At 45.2% G+C, this 18,453-nt stretch overlaps 1 protein-coding gene across 1 annotated transcript; it reads right to left on the minus strand.

The window, feature by feature from the left end:
- Positions 1-1,554: 1,554 nt before the first annotated feature.
- Positions 1,555-7,012, minus strand: LOC146811323 (hemoglobin subunit beta-2-like). The gene is made up of 3 exons (XM_085618409.1): positions 6,848-7,012; positions 3,100-3,322; positions 1,555-1,818 (listed from the first exon to the last, which is right to left on the minus strand). Exons 1-3 carry the CDS (start codon positions 6,937-6,939, stop codon positions 1,690-1,692), a joined length of 444 nt encoding a protein of 147 aa, XP_085474535.1. The 5' UTR covers positions 6,940-7,012; the 3' UTR covers positions 1,555-1,689.
- Between the last annotated feature and the right edge of the window lie 11,441 nt (positions 7,013-18,453).

The raw sequence follows: 18,453 nt of genomic DNA on the forward strand, positions 1-18,453 counted from the left end.
CTTCTATACACCTGAGGATATGCACCATTTCACCTTTACATTCTATCATCCATCCATCTGTTCACACTTTCATTTTCTATGCATACATTCATCATTTGACTAGCCCATCCATCAATAAATCCTTTCATCCATCATTTTATGTCCATCCATTATCCATCCTCTCAGATTTCCATTTACAGTGCTATCCATCCATCCTCTCAGATTTCCATTTACTCTGTCATCCTTTCATCCACCCATCCTTTCAGCCACTCATTCATCTATCCTTCCACCTACTCATCCAGCCTTTCACCCACTCATTCATCCTTTTACCACCCATCCAGCCTTTCACCCACTACGCTTTCACCCTCTTATCCATCCATCCTGTCACCCACTCGTCCTTCCATCAATCCTTTCACTTGTCCATCCTTCTTTTCCTTTTCTGTAAACCCATCGTTTTCTTTTCCTTTTAGCATTAATTATGAGCCTTTATCTGATAAGTGTCAGGCAAAAGAGACCCATAAATAACCCCACCCCAGCTGTAAAGTGTGTGGCTTCACAATGCCTCTGTTTGCTGGGCTCGTCTTAGGTGTCAGGAGTGGGCTTAGGTTTTCAGAGCTGGGATTGGGTTTAAAGTATTGGGTTTGTAGTCTTGGGGATGCTTTTGTAAGGCTCGGTATTGAACGGATGAGTTTAGTTTGTTTGGTTGAGTTTAGTGTTCTGGAGTCTTAGATTCAAGCACTGGCTTTGGAATGTACGGGCGGGCCTGGGAATATTGGCCTGGGCATTGCTTGTAGCATTAGGCCTGGGCTTGTATGGATGTGCTTCTATGGTTTTGTAGAGCTGTGCTTTGGGTTTGCAGTGTGATGCTTTGGGTTTGTAGTTTTAGGTTGGCTTTGTGAGGCTAGGTTAGGGCGTTTTGTTCTAAGTTTGTAGGACTGATTGGTTTCTTACATCTTGAATGTTTTTTTGTGTATGGGTTGGGTCTACAGGTCTGTGTTTGTAAAGTCAGCCTTTGTTTTATAGTTTTGCCTTTGCAGGGCATAACCTGAGTGTTCAATGCTGCATTTATGTTGGTAGATTGTGATTACAATTTTGTTTTTTAGGGCTTGACTTTGGTTTGTAGGTTTGTGTTTGTTGGGTGCAGCTTACATTTGTAGGCACAGCTTAGGTTTGTCTGTTTAGGTTTGGCCTGCTGGACTGGGTTTTAAGGTATACACTAGAGTTAATAGGACTGGGTTTTTAGGGTTGGATTTATAGGACCAAGCTTAGGTATGGACTTCTATTTATAGGGCTGGGCTGGGCTTAGCTTTGTAGTCTAGGGTTTGCAGAGTTGGGTTGGGCGTTGCATGGCTAGTTTGTGGTTGCCTTTGAGTTACATGCTTGCGATTGGGCTCAGAGGTAGCTAAACCTAAACTTGGAGGATTATTCAAAGAATTTTAGGACTAGTAGGATTAGGCTGGGTCTGTGATATTTCTGAAGTGGAGTAGGTTGCGCTTAAACTCATATATAGTTAACTTCTCACCTACTTCTCCCACTAGGAAGTGGCAAGGTAAACACCAAACCAGACAGCATGAGAAAAAGGAACCAAATCGCTTTATTGATGTCACAATTTGTCACATTTTGACAGATGTTTCCTTGAATTGTCCCATAGGCAGGCACTGCACATTGACCTCAGACTGCAGCCCACTTGTTGGCTGTGTGCTGGGAGCTTTAGTGGTAGTGCTTGGACAGAGCAGCACAGGCCACTGCCAGGAACTTTTCCCAAGCCGCGTGGACATCAATCGTGAAACCTGTTCCCAGCTTGCGGGCTAAGGTGATCACCAGACAATTTGCCAGGAGCTGATGGAGGAAATAAAAGTCATTAGTGAAGGTGTCATTTCTAGAGAAGTCTGTCGAACAGAAACTGACATGAAAAGAGAAAAAGACACCCACCCACCCACACACACATAATATGTTACAGAAATGTGTAGATTGGGCTCCAAAGTTTGTCGACAGTCCGTAATCCCCTGTATTCTTCATATAAACACTTTCCTTTCCTTTTATTACGTTCTTATGTCAGAACTCATCTGTAATAAGATGTTAAGCCACCAGTAATTGTTTATTACTGCAATTCGATCTAATGCATGAGCAGATATTTTGTGTCAACATGTGTTCATGCACTATCCCAAAGTCAAACTTGTGTGCTTTTTTATAGGTTGTTTCTGGGCATCAGTCCTTTGAGGGGCTCCTTCCTTCACTGGAGGGCAGTCCCGAACAAGTGTCCTTTCTCTCTGTGTGGGCAGTAATCGGGAGAGGGTAGATCTGTCACTGTCAGACCTCATATCTAGGCCTCAGACTTCAGTGCTTACTGTTGTCAGTGTCCTCAAGGACATGCTCCCTCCCAACCTGGGGCCAATATTTGGTGCGATTTGGGGCACCCTCTCTCTCCCTTCCTGGAATATCAGACTTCAATAATCACACCAAGGGTCTAAGGTGGGCAGTGGCGTGGAAAGGGTGTGGCGGGCAACACAAGTTTTGGGGCGGCAGCCTCCTCTCGCTCTTATCTGCCGTCTCGGGCGGCAATTCGCCCGCTCTACAAGGCGGCCGTCGTGGTGCGGCAATCCAATCGACCGAATCTCGACAGCCCCTCTCCCCACTCTTCAATGCTGCAGTGGGGCTGCAAACGGAGGCGCCGCCATGGGCGCCCAAGGTCTAGCTACGCCACTGAAGGTAGGGTTAAACAGTGCTTAATTTGAACTGATGGTTTCCGGCGCTCAGCATCAGTACTTAATTGTCAACACCGGAACTTATGACAGCCAGCCACATGGTGGCACTGTTTGTCCAATTTTGTGATGAACGTAACAACAGTTGTTAAAAATTACTAATACCTGCCATCCAAAGCTATAGAAATTGCTAGGGTGGCAGGTACTATTCATTTTTAATGAATAAAATGTCTAAATTGTCATTAGTAGCGCAATGGGTGGTACAATCTGCTTTGGATTGTTGACAAGGGCCCTGGCACTTATTTCTTTACCAATTAAGTACTAGTGGGGTAGTCTCTTTTCTCCCTCACTTTGGTTGAAATCCCCCAGGGGTCTATTCCCTCACAGCGGTGATTTTACCAAACCCTTCTCTCCTTACCGTGAAGTTCTGGGGGTCCACGTGGAGTTTGTCTGCGTGCACCTCGCTCAGGTGGGCCAGTGTGTGCTTGATGTCATCAATGTGATTGACGGCCTCTCCGAGGGCAGACAGGACCTTCTTGCCGTGGGCCTTGACCTTGGGATTGGCAAGGATGGCGGCTGCACTGGACAGGTCCCCGAAGGTCGGGAAGTACCTCTGGGTCCAGGGGAAGACGATCATCACCCTGCCAGAGAGGAGAAAAAAAGCGTCAAAAGAGTGGTTCACCTCTGAGAAGTTCTGTTTGTTAGTAGTTTACTTTGGCATGGAGAGAAAAGAAAACACTGGAACAGAGACCCAGGAATAATGGAATACAAGCAATGAAGAAAATTGAGGAAAAACAAGAAGGGGATAAAGCAATAGAGGAAATGGAACAACCAGAGGGGATGGGGAGAAGAAAGGAAGGAAGAAGGGAAGGAAGCAAGGAAGAGGTCAAAGACATGAAGGAAGAAAAGAAGAAGGGAAGGGAGGAAATAAAGAAAAAAGAATGAATGAAGGAGTGGAAAAGGTAAGAAGGGATGGAAAAGGGTGGACAGAAAAAGAAAGAAGGGAAAAAGGAAGAAAGCAAAGAAGAAAAGGATGAAAAATAAAAGAAGACAAAGGAAGAAAGGAACAAAAGGAAGAAAAAATAAAGCAAGTTAGAAACAAAGGAAGAGAAAAAATGACGAAAGGATGAAGATGGGAAGCTAGAAAAGGGAAGAAAGAGTGTAATGGAAGAAGAAGAACTAAGGAAAGAAAGATGGAAAATAGATCAGTAAACCGAGAACATAATGAAAGAAAGAAAAGAAGAAAGAAATGACAAAGGGAAGAGAGAAAGAAAGAGAGAATGGGAAAAAGAAAAGAAGAAAGGAAATGAACAAGGATTAAAAGGAAGAAATGAAGAAAGAAGGGGAGAAAAAGGACAGTAAGAAAACAGAATGGAAAAAGAATTAAAAGAAGAAAGACAAATAGAGGACAAAGTAAGACAAAATACAGCAACAAACAAGCAACAGAAAAGAAACAAAGACAAATGAGGAATGAAGAAGAAAGGAAGAATGGAGAAGGAAAGCAAAGAATATAAAGATGGGGAAGAAACAAAGTGTGAAGAAAGAAAAAGTGAAAAAAGAAGAAAGAAAGAAGAAAGAGAGAAGGCAGAAAGAAGAATAAAAGAAGAAATCGAAGAAAGAAAGAGAGCGAGCGAGAGTAAAGAAAGAAGACTGTAATAATTATCATAGTGGTCCTCCCTAATTGTAGTCCTTTAATTATGCGGCCATCCTACGCATATTGTCAGCTTGGCATTATCTAAACCAACTCAGCTATGGTGGTAGCTTTCTCTAGTATAGGGCGTCTGATGTCTATCCTGACATAAGTTGTGGATTTGCTAAATGTAATGGCTACCTCAAGCCTATTGTTTGCATTCCTGGGATATTATTGCAGTAAATGGGTATGTATGGCAGATTCTAGTCATAAGGGGGCAGTAGTGCATGTAAGCATTCGGATACTAACATTTTGGGTTCTCTGAAAATGAAAAGCTTGTATTTGCCTGAAAGCAAAGTTATTTTTAAAAATGTACACCTTTTGTCCCGTGGGAATGGACTTTATTTACTAAAATGAGGAGCTCGCGTTTGGTGAAAAAATGTGTGTTTGTTTGCTGTCCTTTGAAGGAAGTGGGTACGTATTGTTTGATGACATTTACTTGATATGAAGGACTTTTACTGCTATGACTGTTAATTCATAATTTATTTGGAGGTTTTTCTTAATTTGTGTTGCTGAAGCTTTTTATGATGTCATTTGCCCAGACGTGATGGAAAATCAAGTTAGATAGGGCAAGATGGGAAACTGAAAGGGGGCAGAAGGTGGAATTGAAATCAGATGGTGTACACATCTTCAAAATGTCAAATTGAATACCTACATTAATCAAAATACCTCTACATTCAAATGATTTTAACAGTTTTGGGATGAAAAATGCTTTGTTTTGCTGCCCTTTTTACCAATCTTTTTGTGATGCAGTTGCTACCGCACCTGGGACGGAATGGTCTTCTCTGGCAGACCATCAAAGTTCTGAAATATTTAATGATTGCGGGATACACTTTATGGTATTTTTTTGGCCAATCTAATTGAAACTTGCTGTACAATTTCTAATATGGATCAATTTTATGAAAAATGCCATCTGGGAATCCACCCTTTGGAGCCTTCACTACAGCCCTGTGGAAGTGTGCTTTAGCAGAAAATATTTGATTTCTTGGAATTTTTCATGAATGTTTGTTCACAACTGTCGGTACACTTGTAATGCATCTGTATTCTTTGATCATGATTTAGCGTGCACAATTCTTTTCATGATTCCCATAACGCATGTTGGTATGGATAGACTAGTCTGCTCTTTGCCATTCAAGATATGGTTATACGCGGGGTATGTTATGTTTCTTCCTACTTCCTTGCACACTACCTAGACACAGGCTCATGTGATGAAAATAGAACCATTATAATTTCTCTTCATATTGCCAATTGGAATAATTTTTTTCTACATTAAAGATAATTGCATTTTGACAAGAAGAGTACCTTTTCGATTCTATGGGGTTTCAAAGGCACATTTTCATTAGCCATTGTTTACAGTTCCCAGCAGACAAATGGTTGCATGCCAGATGGGGGTAAGGAGGCATGAGTGAAACTGTTTCTCTTCATGCTGTACCACATACAGATACTCAAAATGCCTCACTATGTTACTGACTCAAATGCTTTTCAGTAAAGAAGAGTGGGGCATATTAACAAGGGTCGGCGATAAATAACGCAAAGCGCGCTTAGCGCTTTTTTATTTATCGCTGTCCATAGCTGCAATTTATCGCCCTGGTAGCGCGTTATTAGCAACGCGTTTCTCCAGGGCGATACAAATTCCTGCGATAGCGGGGAAATCGCCGTTTTGCAGGGAACATCGCTGGTTTTCCAGCGATGTTCTCTGCAAAACGGCGATAACCTTGCTGATACGACCCTGTGGTTGTATCAGCATAATCCACCCCAATGTTAGGGATAGGTAAGTCTGCATTTTATCAGACGTTAGTTTTTGGCGAAAACAGCGTTTTTCTCCAAAAACGAACGTCTGCTTAAATGCTGGGGCAGCCTTGTAAATATCGCGATGTGCACATCAGCGATATTTGCAAGGTTGTACTGCCCAGTGACACCCACTTTGCATCTCATTAGAGATACAAAGCGAGGCGTCGTTAACAAGGCTGCTAACATGCGTTAATGCATGTTAGCACTGCCTTGTTAATAGGGCGAAAACATTATCTCTGCTTGTTTGGCTTTTAAAGCCAAAGAAGCGGAGATAAGGCCCTTGATAATATGCCCCAGTGTTCTTTCTAACAGCAGAAAATATCAGTTGCTACGTCATCGTGGTGCGACAGCTGAGCGCCATTTCTGAAGCATTACACTGCCTTGGATTCCTCTCTGGCTTAGCCAATCTCAAAGCCAATATTCTACATTGTGCACCCTGATGCTTTCTTGTTATATCTCCTAAACATTTGCCAGGGGTGAATATTGCAACCAACATTCATTTCGTCAAACTTAAAAGCAAATAAGAAAAGACAAAAAGTGTGGCTTTAAACCAATATTACCTTGCATTGTCTTGCAAAAATGTCTCTAAGTGAGTATCATTTATAGGCATGCATAACTTCTGTATTATACAGCACTAGGAAGCAGAAAGAATTTAAAAACAAGTACAACAATTTTTGTTTTGTACCTGGCCAAGGTCTCGTGCCCGTCACATTCCACATTTACCGACTTCCAAACGCAAGCGATGGCGGCCTTCTCTTCGGCTGTCCAGTGAACCATCTTTACTTCCGGTGATGGGGGCGCGGGGCTGGCTGAGTCAGATTCGGCTTCTGGAAGCTGCGTCTGCTGGGTGGCTGGGAGACCCTCAGAGATTTATAGGGACTGCTGCCAGGCCCACCCTGGGCCCTCGTTCTGCTGAGTCATGCCAAACCCACTTATCTCCTCTGCCAGATCAGTGCACTGGCATGACCACCGCCTTCTTGACTTTTTTTTTTTAACAACGAAAGACATTTTTTTCAAATTTTAATTGGTATGTCAATTTAAATCAATTCAATTGCCTTTATTCGATCTTCCAAAGGCAGATCATAAAAGATACACACAATTAAAATAAACAAACTACACATGTCAAAAAGTAACAACCACATATTTAAAAAAAATGATATAACTCATTGTGCAAATTGACGGTTATTAGAGTAACAGTCCATAAAATAAAGTTCCAGGTGCGTCTGGTATAGTAATAAGACATTTAGATTATAAACAATCACATTTTAGCAAGAAAAAATGGTTATGTTGGTTTGCATTGAATAAAGTGACAGTGCAGAAGTTCTAATTCCAGGGGCATCATAGCTAATGTAACAAGGTACCTAGTGAATAAAGGCTGAGAGCAGGAATATACACTTAAAAATGCAAGGTCAATGAATATTTATAAAAGAGAATGTAAAGGCCTTTTTATCAAAACAGCAAACTCCTTCTTTTCGCTAAAGTGCACTTCAATAAACTAGCAGCTGCATAGCAAACATTACAATCGTTAAGTTGCAATAAATAGAAGAGGGCAGCTTTGCACTTGGAGAATTTATGTCTGCGCAATAACGGTAATAAAAACTTCCTAGAGTCCGTCAGATAAAATTGACAAAAGAAAACAAAATGTAAATTGGTTTGGCTATTTAGCTCATCACATGGACAAATAGCAATAGTGTTTGAGGAGTACTGACCTAAGGGAAAACATATTACCCAGCGAATGGAACCTAGCCTAAGTCTTGCCAACAGTGTTCTTTCATAAACGATGGTCACGTATAGTAAATACGGGGCAATTGTTGGAACCGCTTGGATAATACAGTTATCTCTGACTGAAGGTTTAGCCACTTCCGTTAGTTCCCTAGTGGCTTGTTTGTGCTTACGAAAACGGATCCAACTTTTGTCCTTTTTTTTGGATGGACTCGGATGCTCAAACAAAGTGGCACAGCCAAGTGCCGAGATGCAATTTTAAATATATTGTAACCATGGAATGGCCAAACCATGAGCACAGGTTAAATAGTCTCTAATTAATTTTTGGACCAAATTGAGTTCCAGGTGTAGGGAGAAATGCGGGGATTAGTAAGGGACGCCAAGTAGCCGGCGGCTGAATCTATTCTCCTCTGTCTGCATCGCATATGCATCCCTACAACCCCAGATACCTATTCCATACGTTAAGATCAGCAAGCATGCCCGGTTGTATATTTCTAGTATTGGGGCAATAGGCTTTTTACCAACAGACATAGCAAGCGAGGAAGTAGTGCCTACAGCTTGAGTATATCGGGATATTCAATTTTAGATACAAGTAAGTCAAGTACATCCTTCATCAAACTCCAGGCCTAAATAGGGAAAGGAATTAACCTTATCTAGGGTTTTGCCATCAATATTTAGGGTATGGGTTTTGGTATTTCTTGGGTCACAAATCATAGTAAACGTTCTCTTAAAATTTGGCCCCAGGTCTCTCATGAAACTTACGCAACTAATGATATGTTTTTTAAGGCTTTTGGCCGTCCTTGCCAGGAGGACAGCGTTGTCAGCATATAAGAGTGCGGGCACAGCCTTTTTCTCCACATGCAGAACGTCCGCCCTATCAGAAACCAATGTTTTCTCCAGGTCGTTCGTATAGTGGAGAAAAAAGATTGGGGCAAGAACACAACCTTGGCACCCCGCGCTTAATGCTGAAGGGCTCTGTGCATTCGCCTGCGCGGCCAAACCTAACTGAAGCTATGAGATCACAGGAAAGAAGCCTTAAAAATGTAACCAGCCACACATCAACACCATTGCACTCTAGAATGGCCCACAGCTTTGATCTGGAGACATGGTCAAAGGTGCTTGACAGGTCCATAAACGCTAAGTGGGTGGAAACTCCCTTGGTGTATTTGTATTTTGCCACAATAGATGGAGATTGAGGCACTGTTCAATAGTCGCAAGCCCCTTTGTAAACCCATACTGACCTGGGGCAAGTATACTATTAATATTAATCCAGTCAAGTAAACGGTTCAGAACTACTCTCCCAATGGCTTTTGCTGTGGAGTCTAAGAGGGCGTTAGCACTTAACATTATGCATGTTTCCTTTTTTTTAAACGGAGACGATTATTGATGAGCATCTCAACCGGGGCACGCCCTGGCTACAGGCAGAGTTGAATACTGAGGTGAAGACCAGAGTCCAAAACACTGGGTCCTCCCTGAATAAAATCAAGCGGAATACCATCCGGTCCCGGAGCCTTCTTACATCTACTGTCTACAGTTGCTTTAAAACCCTCTTCCTCATTAAAAACAAGGGGGCAGATTTACAAGCCCCCTGTGCCACCAATACGTCACGTTTCCTCTCCTTGTATATACGGCCCCTTCACATGCAGCACTTTGCGTGGAAGTGGCGTTCCATGGGTGTCGCTGTGGGTGTTCCAACGCAACACCCATGGAACAAGACACATCGCCACATTTAGGAGAAATCGTAAATCTGGAGATGCGTGTGAATGCTTCGCCACCCTAGAGGTGGCGTAGAGAGGCGCAACAAGGAGAAATGTTTTCATTTCTCCTCGTTTTTTCCTCTTTCAATGCATACTGCATTCTTCAGCACGAATTGAAAGTGGAAAATGCCTGTAGTGATTGTTTTTGTGCAGGAAGGTGCCCCTTCCTGCACAAAAACAATCTCCCCACGACACAGGCATCCTTGCACCATGCTGCAAGGGTGCCTGCGCCAGCGCATGGCTGCAGTTTGTGCACCAGCGCAGGGGGAAACACACATATGCAACATAATCTTGTAAATATGTCGCATCCCTGTGCTTCGGAAGTGCCGCAGCATTGTGCAGCCAAAGGGCTTGCGGTGCCACGCTGTGGCACTTCCTCGTAGATCTGCCCCAAGATTTGGACACATTGGAATCATCGGCACGGAAGCATCGTCAGCCTTGCTGTCAGTAGAATACAACCCAGAGAAATGCCCCAACCAAGCCTCGGCTGAGATATGAACTGTTACTTTATCTTGGGATGATATGGGAGATAAAACAGACCGCACAGCTTTCCAGAAAGCATGTGGGTCTTTAGAATGGCAGGCACCAACAATGGACTCCCATTTCTCCTCCTTCATGGCCAATTTCCTACTCTTAATTGCTTGCTGATATATCTTACTACCGACTATAATGGCACTCTGATCTCTGGGAGATTTCTTTACGGCCCTGCGCAAAGAATCATTGGCTGCTCTACATCAATTGTTAGACCATGATTTGGCATGACGGCGTGGCTGGGCAATGGGTCCAGAGAGCACCTCTATTGTCCTCAATAAAAGATTTGAAAAATTAGTTAAATGAGAGACGGATTACAAAGTATGGGGTTGCATCAATTCACCAATGCTGTACAATTGCAAACTACCTGGGACATAATATTCTTCAGGTTCGCAGTTCGCCATGCCACCCTACATCCTGCATCCTTCCTAGATAGATCCTGGGGAGACATTGACTTAAACTTATGTTACGCATGTGGCGATAGTATCTGTGCAGTAATGGTGTTATGGTCACTATAGATCAGACTAAGAACCTCACAGTTATTAATAATTAGAGACATATTCCAGGAGGTAAAAAATATAATCTATGGTGCGCCAAGCACCCCGCCCTTTCAAAGTTGGGATATGACGGTCAGTAAAGTTAGGGACCTTGTTAGCCAGACCCTCTTCAGCCAGGAGGAAAAATAGGACCCGCCCACTAGTATCCATCACATTATGATCAGTTTCTCAAGCAAATAGATCAAAAGCGGTTGGAGATAGAGACGGCGGGTGCTCCAGTTTGGCATTGAAATCAACTGCCACCATCAAATTAAGGGGGTATTAAACCCGGGTTTCTTTCTCCATGAGCATATCAATCACTGTAAAGGGTCCTTGAAAATTGCAGTCGCCCTTACAAGAAAAATTATTATTGTAAAAGTTTACCAAGTAGATCTTATGGTTTTCATTCCAGCTAAGGCAGAATGCCTGTGCCTCCCCCTGCTCCAGAAAAAGTGGTAAAATAGAACAGCCATTATTGACTTTTAACCAGGCAGTCACTCCCCCTTATGCTCTGCCCTCTAGGGATGGAATCGCAGCCAAACTAAAGCACGTAAATCCATCAAAAACTATTTCATTCACTTCCCAGGTTTCCTGCATAAAAACTATATCAAAATTTATAATAAAGGATTGCCATCCTTCAATTGAGATTTTGGAGGCTAAACCAGCAATGTTCCAGCTTAAAAAGTTTATACATGCATTATCTGTTGCACCTTCAACCATGGATGCGCTCGCACCAAACCCTTTGGGAAAATGGTTCTCTACAAGATTGGTGGTCAATTGGACAACAGAAGTTGAGCTATCAAGTACCTCACCCTTTTCCAGAGTGCTGGAGCAATCATGCTCCTCACTAAACCATCAAAAAATGTCCCCCAACCCAACCAGGACTGTGAATCTATTATTCAGGGGGACTATCAATTGAGAAGGAGGTATAGGCAAAACACTATTTTTTATGTCAAAAACCGTTAATACTGAGACTCTTCCAACGTGACCTCCCAGCACAAAATCTAGTGCGGACTTCCAAATTGGTATAGTAGAGTCTCAACAGAGCGAGAAGTCATGTAGGTGACACACTGAGGGGCAAAGTGCCCCTGAGGCAGTGCTTAATTTGTAAAAATAAAAGTGCTGGGGCCCTCGTCAGGAGGCCACTGCAGTGTGCACCACACTTTGCCTCTGTACTTACACAACTACTAACCATCACACTGCTACAAGTGTGACAATTCAGACTGTTCGAGGCCTCCAAAGGTTTAAGAATGGCTTGGGGGGCAGGTATTAGTTGTTTTAATGAATATTGGCTTAACAAACAACTGTTTTTCTGCTCATCTTTAAATTGAACAAACGGTGCCACCATGTGGCAGGTGTCATAGGAGCAGGTTCTGGCAATTAACTGCAGGTGCTAATAATTGAATGCCAGTGCTGAGCACTGGAAACCACTGTCTCAAATTAAGTGTAACAAATCGAATTGGCCGCACACTGCTCGTCACACCAGCAAGTAGCCCCAAGGAACTCTGGTAGATGTAGTGGCGACGGCGAGTACGCCTATGCCACAGTGTTAGAAAAGAAGTATGTGTCGCATTAGCCATCCCTGGACACGTGTTTCGAGGTAGTTGCCTCTCGTCAGCAGGGAGCAGGTCAGTGTAAAGGGGTGCCGCGTGGAATGCCAAAATGTAATTAAAACAGGTAGAGTACCTCTCATGGCGCGCAGGTGCAGGTCCAGAGCTCGTCAGCCCGAATGGCTCAAGGGAGCCTTTATGTAACAAATCGAATTGGCCGCACACTGCTCGTCACACCAGCAAGTAGCCCCAAGGAACTCTGGTAGATGTAGTGGCGACGGCGAGTACGCCTATGCCACAGTGTTAGAAAAGAAGTATGTGTCGCATTAGCCATCCCTGGACACGTGTTTCGAGGTAGTTGCCTCTCGTCAGCAGGGAGCAGGTCAGTGTAAAGGGGTGCCGCGTGGACTGCCAAAATGTCATTAAAACAGGTAGAGTACCTCTCATGGCGCGCAGGTGCAGGTCCAGAGCTCGTCAGCCCGAATGGCTCAAGGGAGCCTTTATGTAACAAATCGAATTGGCCGCACACTGCTCGTCACACCAGCAAGTAGCCCCAAAGAACTCTGGTAGATGTAGTGGCGACGGCGAGTACGCCTATGCCACAGTGTTAGAAAAGAAGTATGTGTCGCATTAGCCATCCCTGGACACGTGTTTCGAGGTAGTTGCCTCTCGTCAGCAGGGAGCAGGTCAGTGTAAAGGGGTGCCGCGTGGACTGCCAAAATGTAATTAAAACAGGTAGAGTACCTCTCATGGCGCGCAGGTGCAGGTCCAGAGCTCGTCAGCCCGAATGGCTCAAGGGAGCCTTTATGTAACAAATCGAATTGGCCGCACACTGCTCGTCACACCAGCAAGTAGCCCCAAGGAACTCTGGTAGATGTAGTGGCGACGGCGAGTACGCCTATGCCACAGTGTTAGAAAAGAAGTATGTGTCGCATTAGCCATCCCTGGACACGTGTTTCGAGGTAGTTGCCTCTCGTCAGCAGGGAGCAGGTCAGTGTAAAGGGGTGCCGCGTGGACTGCCAAAATGTAATTAAAACAGGTAGAGTACCTCTCATGGCGCGCAGGTGCAGGTCCAGAGCTCGTCAGCCCGAATGCCTCAAGGGAGCCTTTATGTAACAAATCGAATTGGCCGCACACTGCTCGTCACACCAGCAAGTAGCCCCAAGGAACTCTGGTAGATGTAGTGGCGACGGCGAGTACGCCTATGCCACAGTGTTAGAAAAGAAGTATGTGTCGCATTAGCCATCCCTGGACACGTGTTTCGAGGTAGTTGCCTCTCGTCAGCAGGGAGCAGGTCAGTGTAAAGGGGTGCCGCGTGGACTGCCAAAATGTAATTAAAACAGGTAGAGTACCTCTCATGGCGCGCAGGTGCAGGTCCAGAGCTCGTCAGCCCGAATGGCTCAAGGGAGCCTTTATGTAACAAATCGAATTGGCCGCACACTGCTCGTCACACCAGCAAGTAGCCCCAAGGAACTCTGGTAGATGTAGTGGCGACGGCGAGTACGCCTATGCCACAGTGTTAGAAAAGAAGTATGTGTCGCATTAGCCATCCCTGGACACGTGTTTCGAGGTAGTTGCCTCTCGTCAGCAGGGAGCAGGTCAGTGTAAAGGGGTGCCGTGTGGACTGCCAAAATGTAATTAAAACAGGTAGAGTACCTCTCATGGCGCGCAGGTGCAGGTCCAGAGCTCGTCAGCCCGAATGGCTCAAGGGAGCCTTTATGTAACAAATCGAATTGGCCGCACACTGCTCGTCACACCAGCAAGTAGCCCCAAGGAACTCTGGTAGATGTAGTGGCGACGGCGAGTACGCCTATGCCACAGTGTTAGAAAAGAAGTATGTGTCGCATTAGCCATCCCTGGACACGTGTTTCGAGGTAGTTGCCTCTCGTCAGCAGGGAGCAGGTCAGTGTAAAGGGGTGCCGCGTGGACTGCCAAAATGTAATTAAAACAGGTAGAGTACCTCTCATGGTGCGCAGGTGCAGGTCCAGAGCTCGTCAGCCCGAATGGCTCAAGGGAGCCTTTATGTAACAAATCGAATTGGCCGCACACTGCTCGTCACACCAGCAAGTAGCCCCAAGGAACTCTGGTAGATGTAGTGGCGACGGCGAGTACGCCTATGCCACAGTGTTAGAAAAGAAGTGTGTGTCGCATTAGCCATCCCTGGACACGTGTTTCGAGGTAGTTGCCTCTCGTCAGCAGGGAGCAGGTCAGTGTAAAGGGGTGCCGCGTGGACTGCCAAAATGTAATTAAAACAGGTAGAGTACCTCTCATGGCGCGCAGGTGCAGGTCCAGAGCTCGTCAGCCCGAATGGCTCAAGGGAGCCTTTATGTAACAAATCGAATTGGCCGCACACTGCTCGTCACACCAGCAAGTAGCCCCAAGGAACTCTGGTAGATGTAGTGGCGACGGCGAGTACGCCTATGCCACAGTGTTAGAAAAGAAGTATGTGTCGCATTAGCCATCCCTGGACACGTGTTTCGAGGTAGTTGCCTCTCGTCAGCGGGGAGCAGGTCAGTTTAAAGGGGTGCCGCGTGGACTGCCAAAATGTAATTAAAACAGGTAGAGTACCTCTCATGGCGCGCAGGTGCAGGTCCAGAGCTCGTCAGCCCGAATGGCTCAAGGGAGCCTTTATGTAATAAATCGAATTGGCCGCACACTGCTCGTCACACCAGCAAGTAGCCCCAAGGAACTCTGGTAGATGTAGTGGCGACTGCGAGTACGCCTATGCCACAGTGTTAGAAAAGAAGTATGTGTCGCATTAGCCATCCCTGGACACGTGTTTCGAGGTAGTTGCCTCTCGTCAGCAGGGAGCAGGTCAGTGTGCGACCTACTTTTGCACGTCTCAAATTAAGTGTCTGAGTGGGTTTGTGAATGGGAATGTCAGTGGGACTCTGAGTGGGCACATGAGTGTTTGAGTGGGTCTGTGAGTGGGTGTATCAGTGTCTGAGTGGGTCTGTCAGTGAGTGTGTGAGTGCCTGAGTGTGTGAGTGGGTTTCTAAGTGTCTGTGTGGCTGTGTCAGTAGCTGTGTCAGGGATGGGGCCACAACAGAACGGCACCAGCCCCTTTATCCAACAAGAGTCCTCAATTTTGCACAACATATCTACTCAAGTGGAGTACTTTCTACTGGTTAATTAGAAACTGCTACCTCGTTGCATAAATGTCCAGTGCGTATTCTACACTACATCTGTGTAATGGACTACGAGGAAATTACTCCAGTGACCTTATGTGTATTTTGCCAATGTGATTTTTCTGTGTGCGTCTTTATCTGGAAATCTGTGATATCATGAATCCTCCTATTGAGACTATAAAGAGGCGAATCTCCACCCAACCAGGGTACTTCCTCTTAACTATATCACGTAAGTACTTCTTTGTTTGGTGGAGATGTCCTCATATTCTTTCGCATGAAGAATACATCACCAAAATTGGCGGGACTCGAGCTGGGGGCCTGTTGGTAAGTAGTCCATGTTACTGGCAAAAAGCAGCAAGACCCTTGAATACACCTCCGGTATGCAGGGAGGTCCAGCCAATTATTGGAAGGGGAGGGGCATGCGCAGCTCCCCTCCCCAGGCTGATTTTGGCCTCAGGGACTCCATCCAGTTGGGCCTGGCCATGATTCAATGGGGAGGGAAGCCACGCGCCCCCGGGACGATTTTTATTACCTCGGGGAGCCATCCCCCAGGGCCTAGCTATGTCTTCCTAGGTGCCGTTGCCCCACCCAGGGCAACCAGTGTGCATGTTGGGGACCACAGGGGGAGCTTCATGGCCCAGCCAGCTCCCCAACTCCTGTGGGAGCCATCATTGTTCCCGCACTTAGGGAGCTGCTGGAAATGCAGCTCCCAATGTGCCGGAGCAATACTTTCATCTCTTTTCCTGCCTGGATTTCTGGAGGCAGGTGTCAGATAACTCTCTGCTAAAAGGTGCGATCCCCTCGGAAGCAGATGACAATACCCCAGATCCCTCCAACCGAAAACAGAGACAGGTGATTAATTTCTATCTCTAATTTCAGCCCGGGGGGAAAGGGGAAGTGGAAGACAAAACAAGAGAGACTGCTCCCTGACGATGGCTCTTCTCTTTAATGTCACTCAAGGAATGGGAAGAGACCTGCAAAAGAAGCACAAGCATTAACCCTTTCCGTAAAATGATGCTCAATTCTATTCTCTCTCCTATTGAATTGTGTTTACCTGCATCTGTTTAAGGAATAGCCACTCTCCTGAATGTTTTGTCTAATAGCAGTTATTCTATCTGATCCATCGGAAGAACCCTTGGCATAATGCTTGTAGTTATTTTTTACCAATCTTTTACTAAGCAACAACCTTTATAATTCTTGCTTAAAGATTATAGGCATTAGCCCTTTCAGAGTCTTTTCTCAGGGTACTTCCTAATGAATGTTTTTTTCTTATATTAAAAGTTATTTTTGTTTGCGCCAAAATGTTTCTTCAGAATAATAATCTTAGCGCACTTGCACTGTTCTTTTAAGAGTGACTGTAACTGGGATTTGAAGAAAACCAATTACCTCACATTCAGACAATGGAAGCACTTGGAAAGAATTAACAAACTTCTCCTCCTTCAGGAACTTGAAAGAATACTCAGCAGAATTAAATTTACTTCAAGGACAGCTTAGGATACGCTTACTTTAGATTCAAAGTGCTTCTCTTCACAGAAGCAACTTCCTTTAAAAGTCCTTTAGCGCTCCTCTTCATGAAGCAACTCCTTGGTATGCCCTTGTCCTTCCGAAACTTAACTCCTCTTCACTCTCTCTCAGAGTATTCCAGAAACCAATACTCTGACGCAGTAAATAGACGAAGCTGTAAACTGTAAAATTCGTATTGGGTTAACAGACATTCAAAACTACAAGATTTGCTTAAGCCTTCTTTACTTTCCTTTGAAAAAAAAGGACGTCGAGTCTTCACAACACAGTTCTTTTACTTCAAAAACGGAGCGCGTGAGGAAAGCACTCCTGACAGGATTTCTTCTTCGGTTGAAGTGCGCAGCGCGCTACTCGCGCATGCGCATTAAACTCAGTCTAAGTCTGTAACCAGAACAACTAGACCGCCAACTCATCAGGAAATGAAGGCGATCGGCTGCAATGCTTTAACGCCTGCAAAATTGCGCGCAAAACAGCTCTCCAGCCAGGGCTCGATTTCCTCCAACGAGGGTACAGTTTATGCGTGTGAATGGCACTGAGGTAAACAAAAGGGTTCCTGACAGCAGGGAAAGAGATGAAAACTCTGCTTCCAGCAAGCTGGAGCATTTTGACCACTTCCACTTGCTGGAAGCAGAGTGTTTACTTTTGCTTGGCTGGAGTAGTCACAGCTCCCACCAAGCAAAAGCAAACACCTATCTCCTGAGGGTGGGTACCTCGGGAGGTAGCAGGAGCCGGCACTGGGGGGTTATGGTCCCCTGTGCCATATCTGTTGCCAGGAAGGGGGCACATGGCCCCCTCCCTCTTTTTGTAAAATCTATTGGCCCTATGGAGGTAGTGGTCACCCGGGCCCAGGGGGTCCGCGTGCCTCCTACATAATTTCTTTATTTATAGACTCAAGGGGGTGGTGGTCCCTGGGGCCCGGAGGGAGTCTGTTCGCCCATCTCTGCTTAATTTGAGATTGGCCCCGGGGAGGTGGTGGTCCCCGGGGCATTACTAAGCCCTTGGAGGGGGTCCTGTTCGCCCCCCTCCATTTTTAAGAGGAATTCTGCATGCCCCTGGACCTGGTCCACCTGGGGGCTAAAATTAAAACAAGCGCAGGAGATGACGTTTTTTTTTGGGGGGGGGGGGTAATTCACTGCAATATTTGTGAATATTCATGAAAATTGCCATTAGTTAGTCGGGATTCCAGGAGGACCTGTAGACCTAGGCTAGAGTGTTAGGGTAGCAGAGTCCCAAAATGGCTGCCAACACTTCCTGGTTGAAGTTTTGGCAGCCAATCAGAGTCCTGCACATCTCTGCACAAGCGTGTCATTATTCGCAAGGGCTTTGCGATCGTAGGGATACAGATTTGGAATTCTTTTAATTTCTTGACAATTACGTGAACGGGTTTACATCAAATAAAATCTAACTTTCTGCCAAATTTGGTGTAATTCCATCCAGCGGTTCGGGCTGCAGGCGTGTCTAAAGTCTCTATAAGAATTATCATAGAAAACCCACTTTTTTGACCCCCCCCTTTTTCTCAACCCCCGCTTGACGGATCACACTGAAA

This window comes from Triturus cristatus, chromosome 7, assembly GCF_964204655.1.
Source record: "Triturus cristatus chromosome 7, aTriCri1.1, whole genome shotgun sequence".
Classification (NCBI taxonomy): Eukaryota; Metazoa; Chordata; class Amphibia; order Caudata; family Salamandridae; genus Triturus; species Triturus cristatus.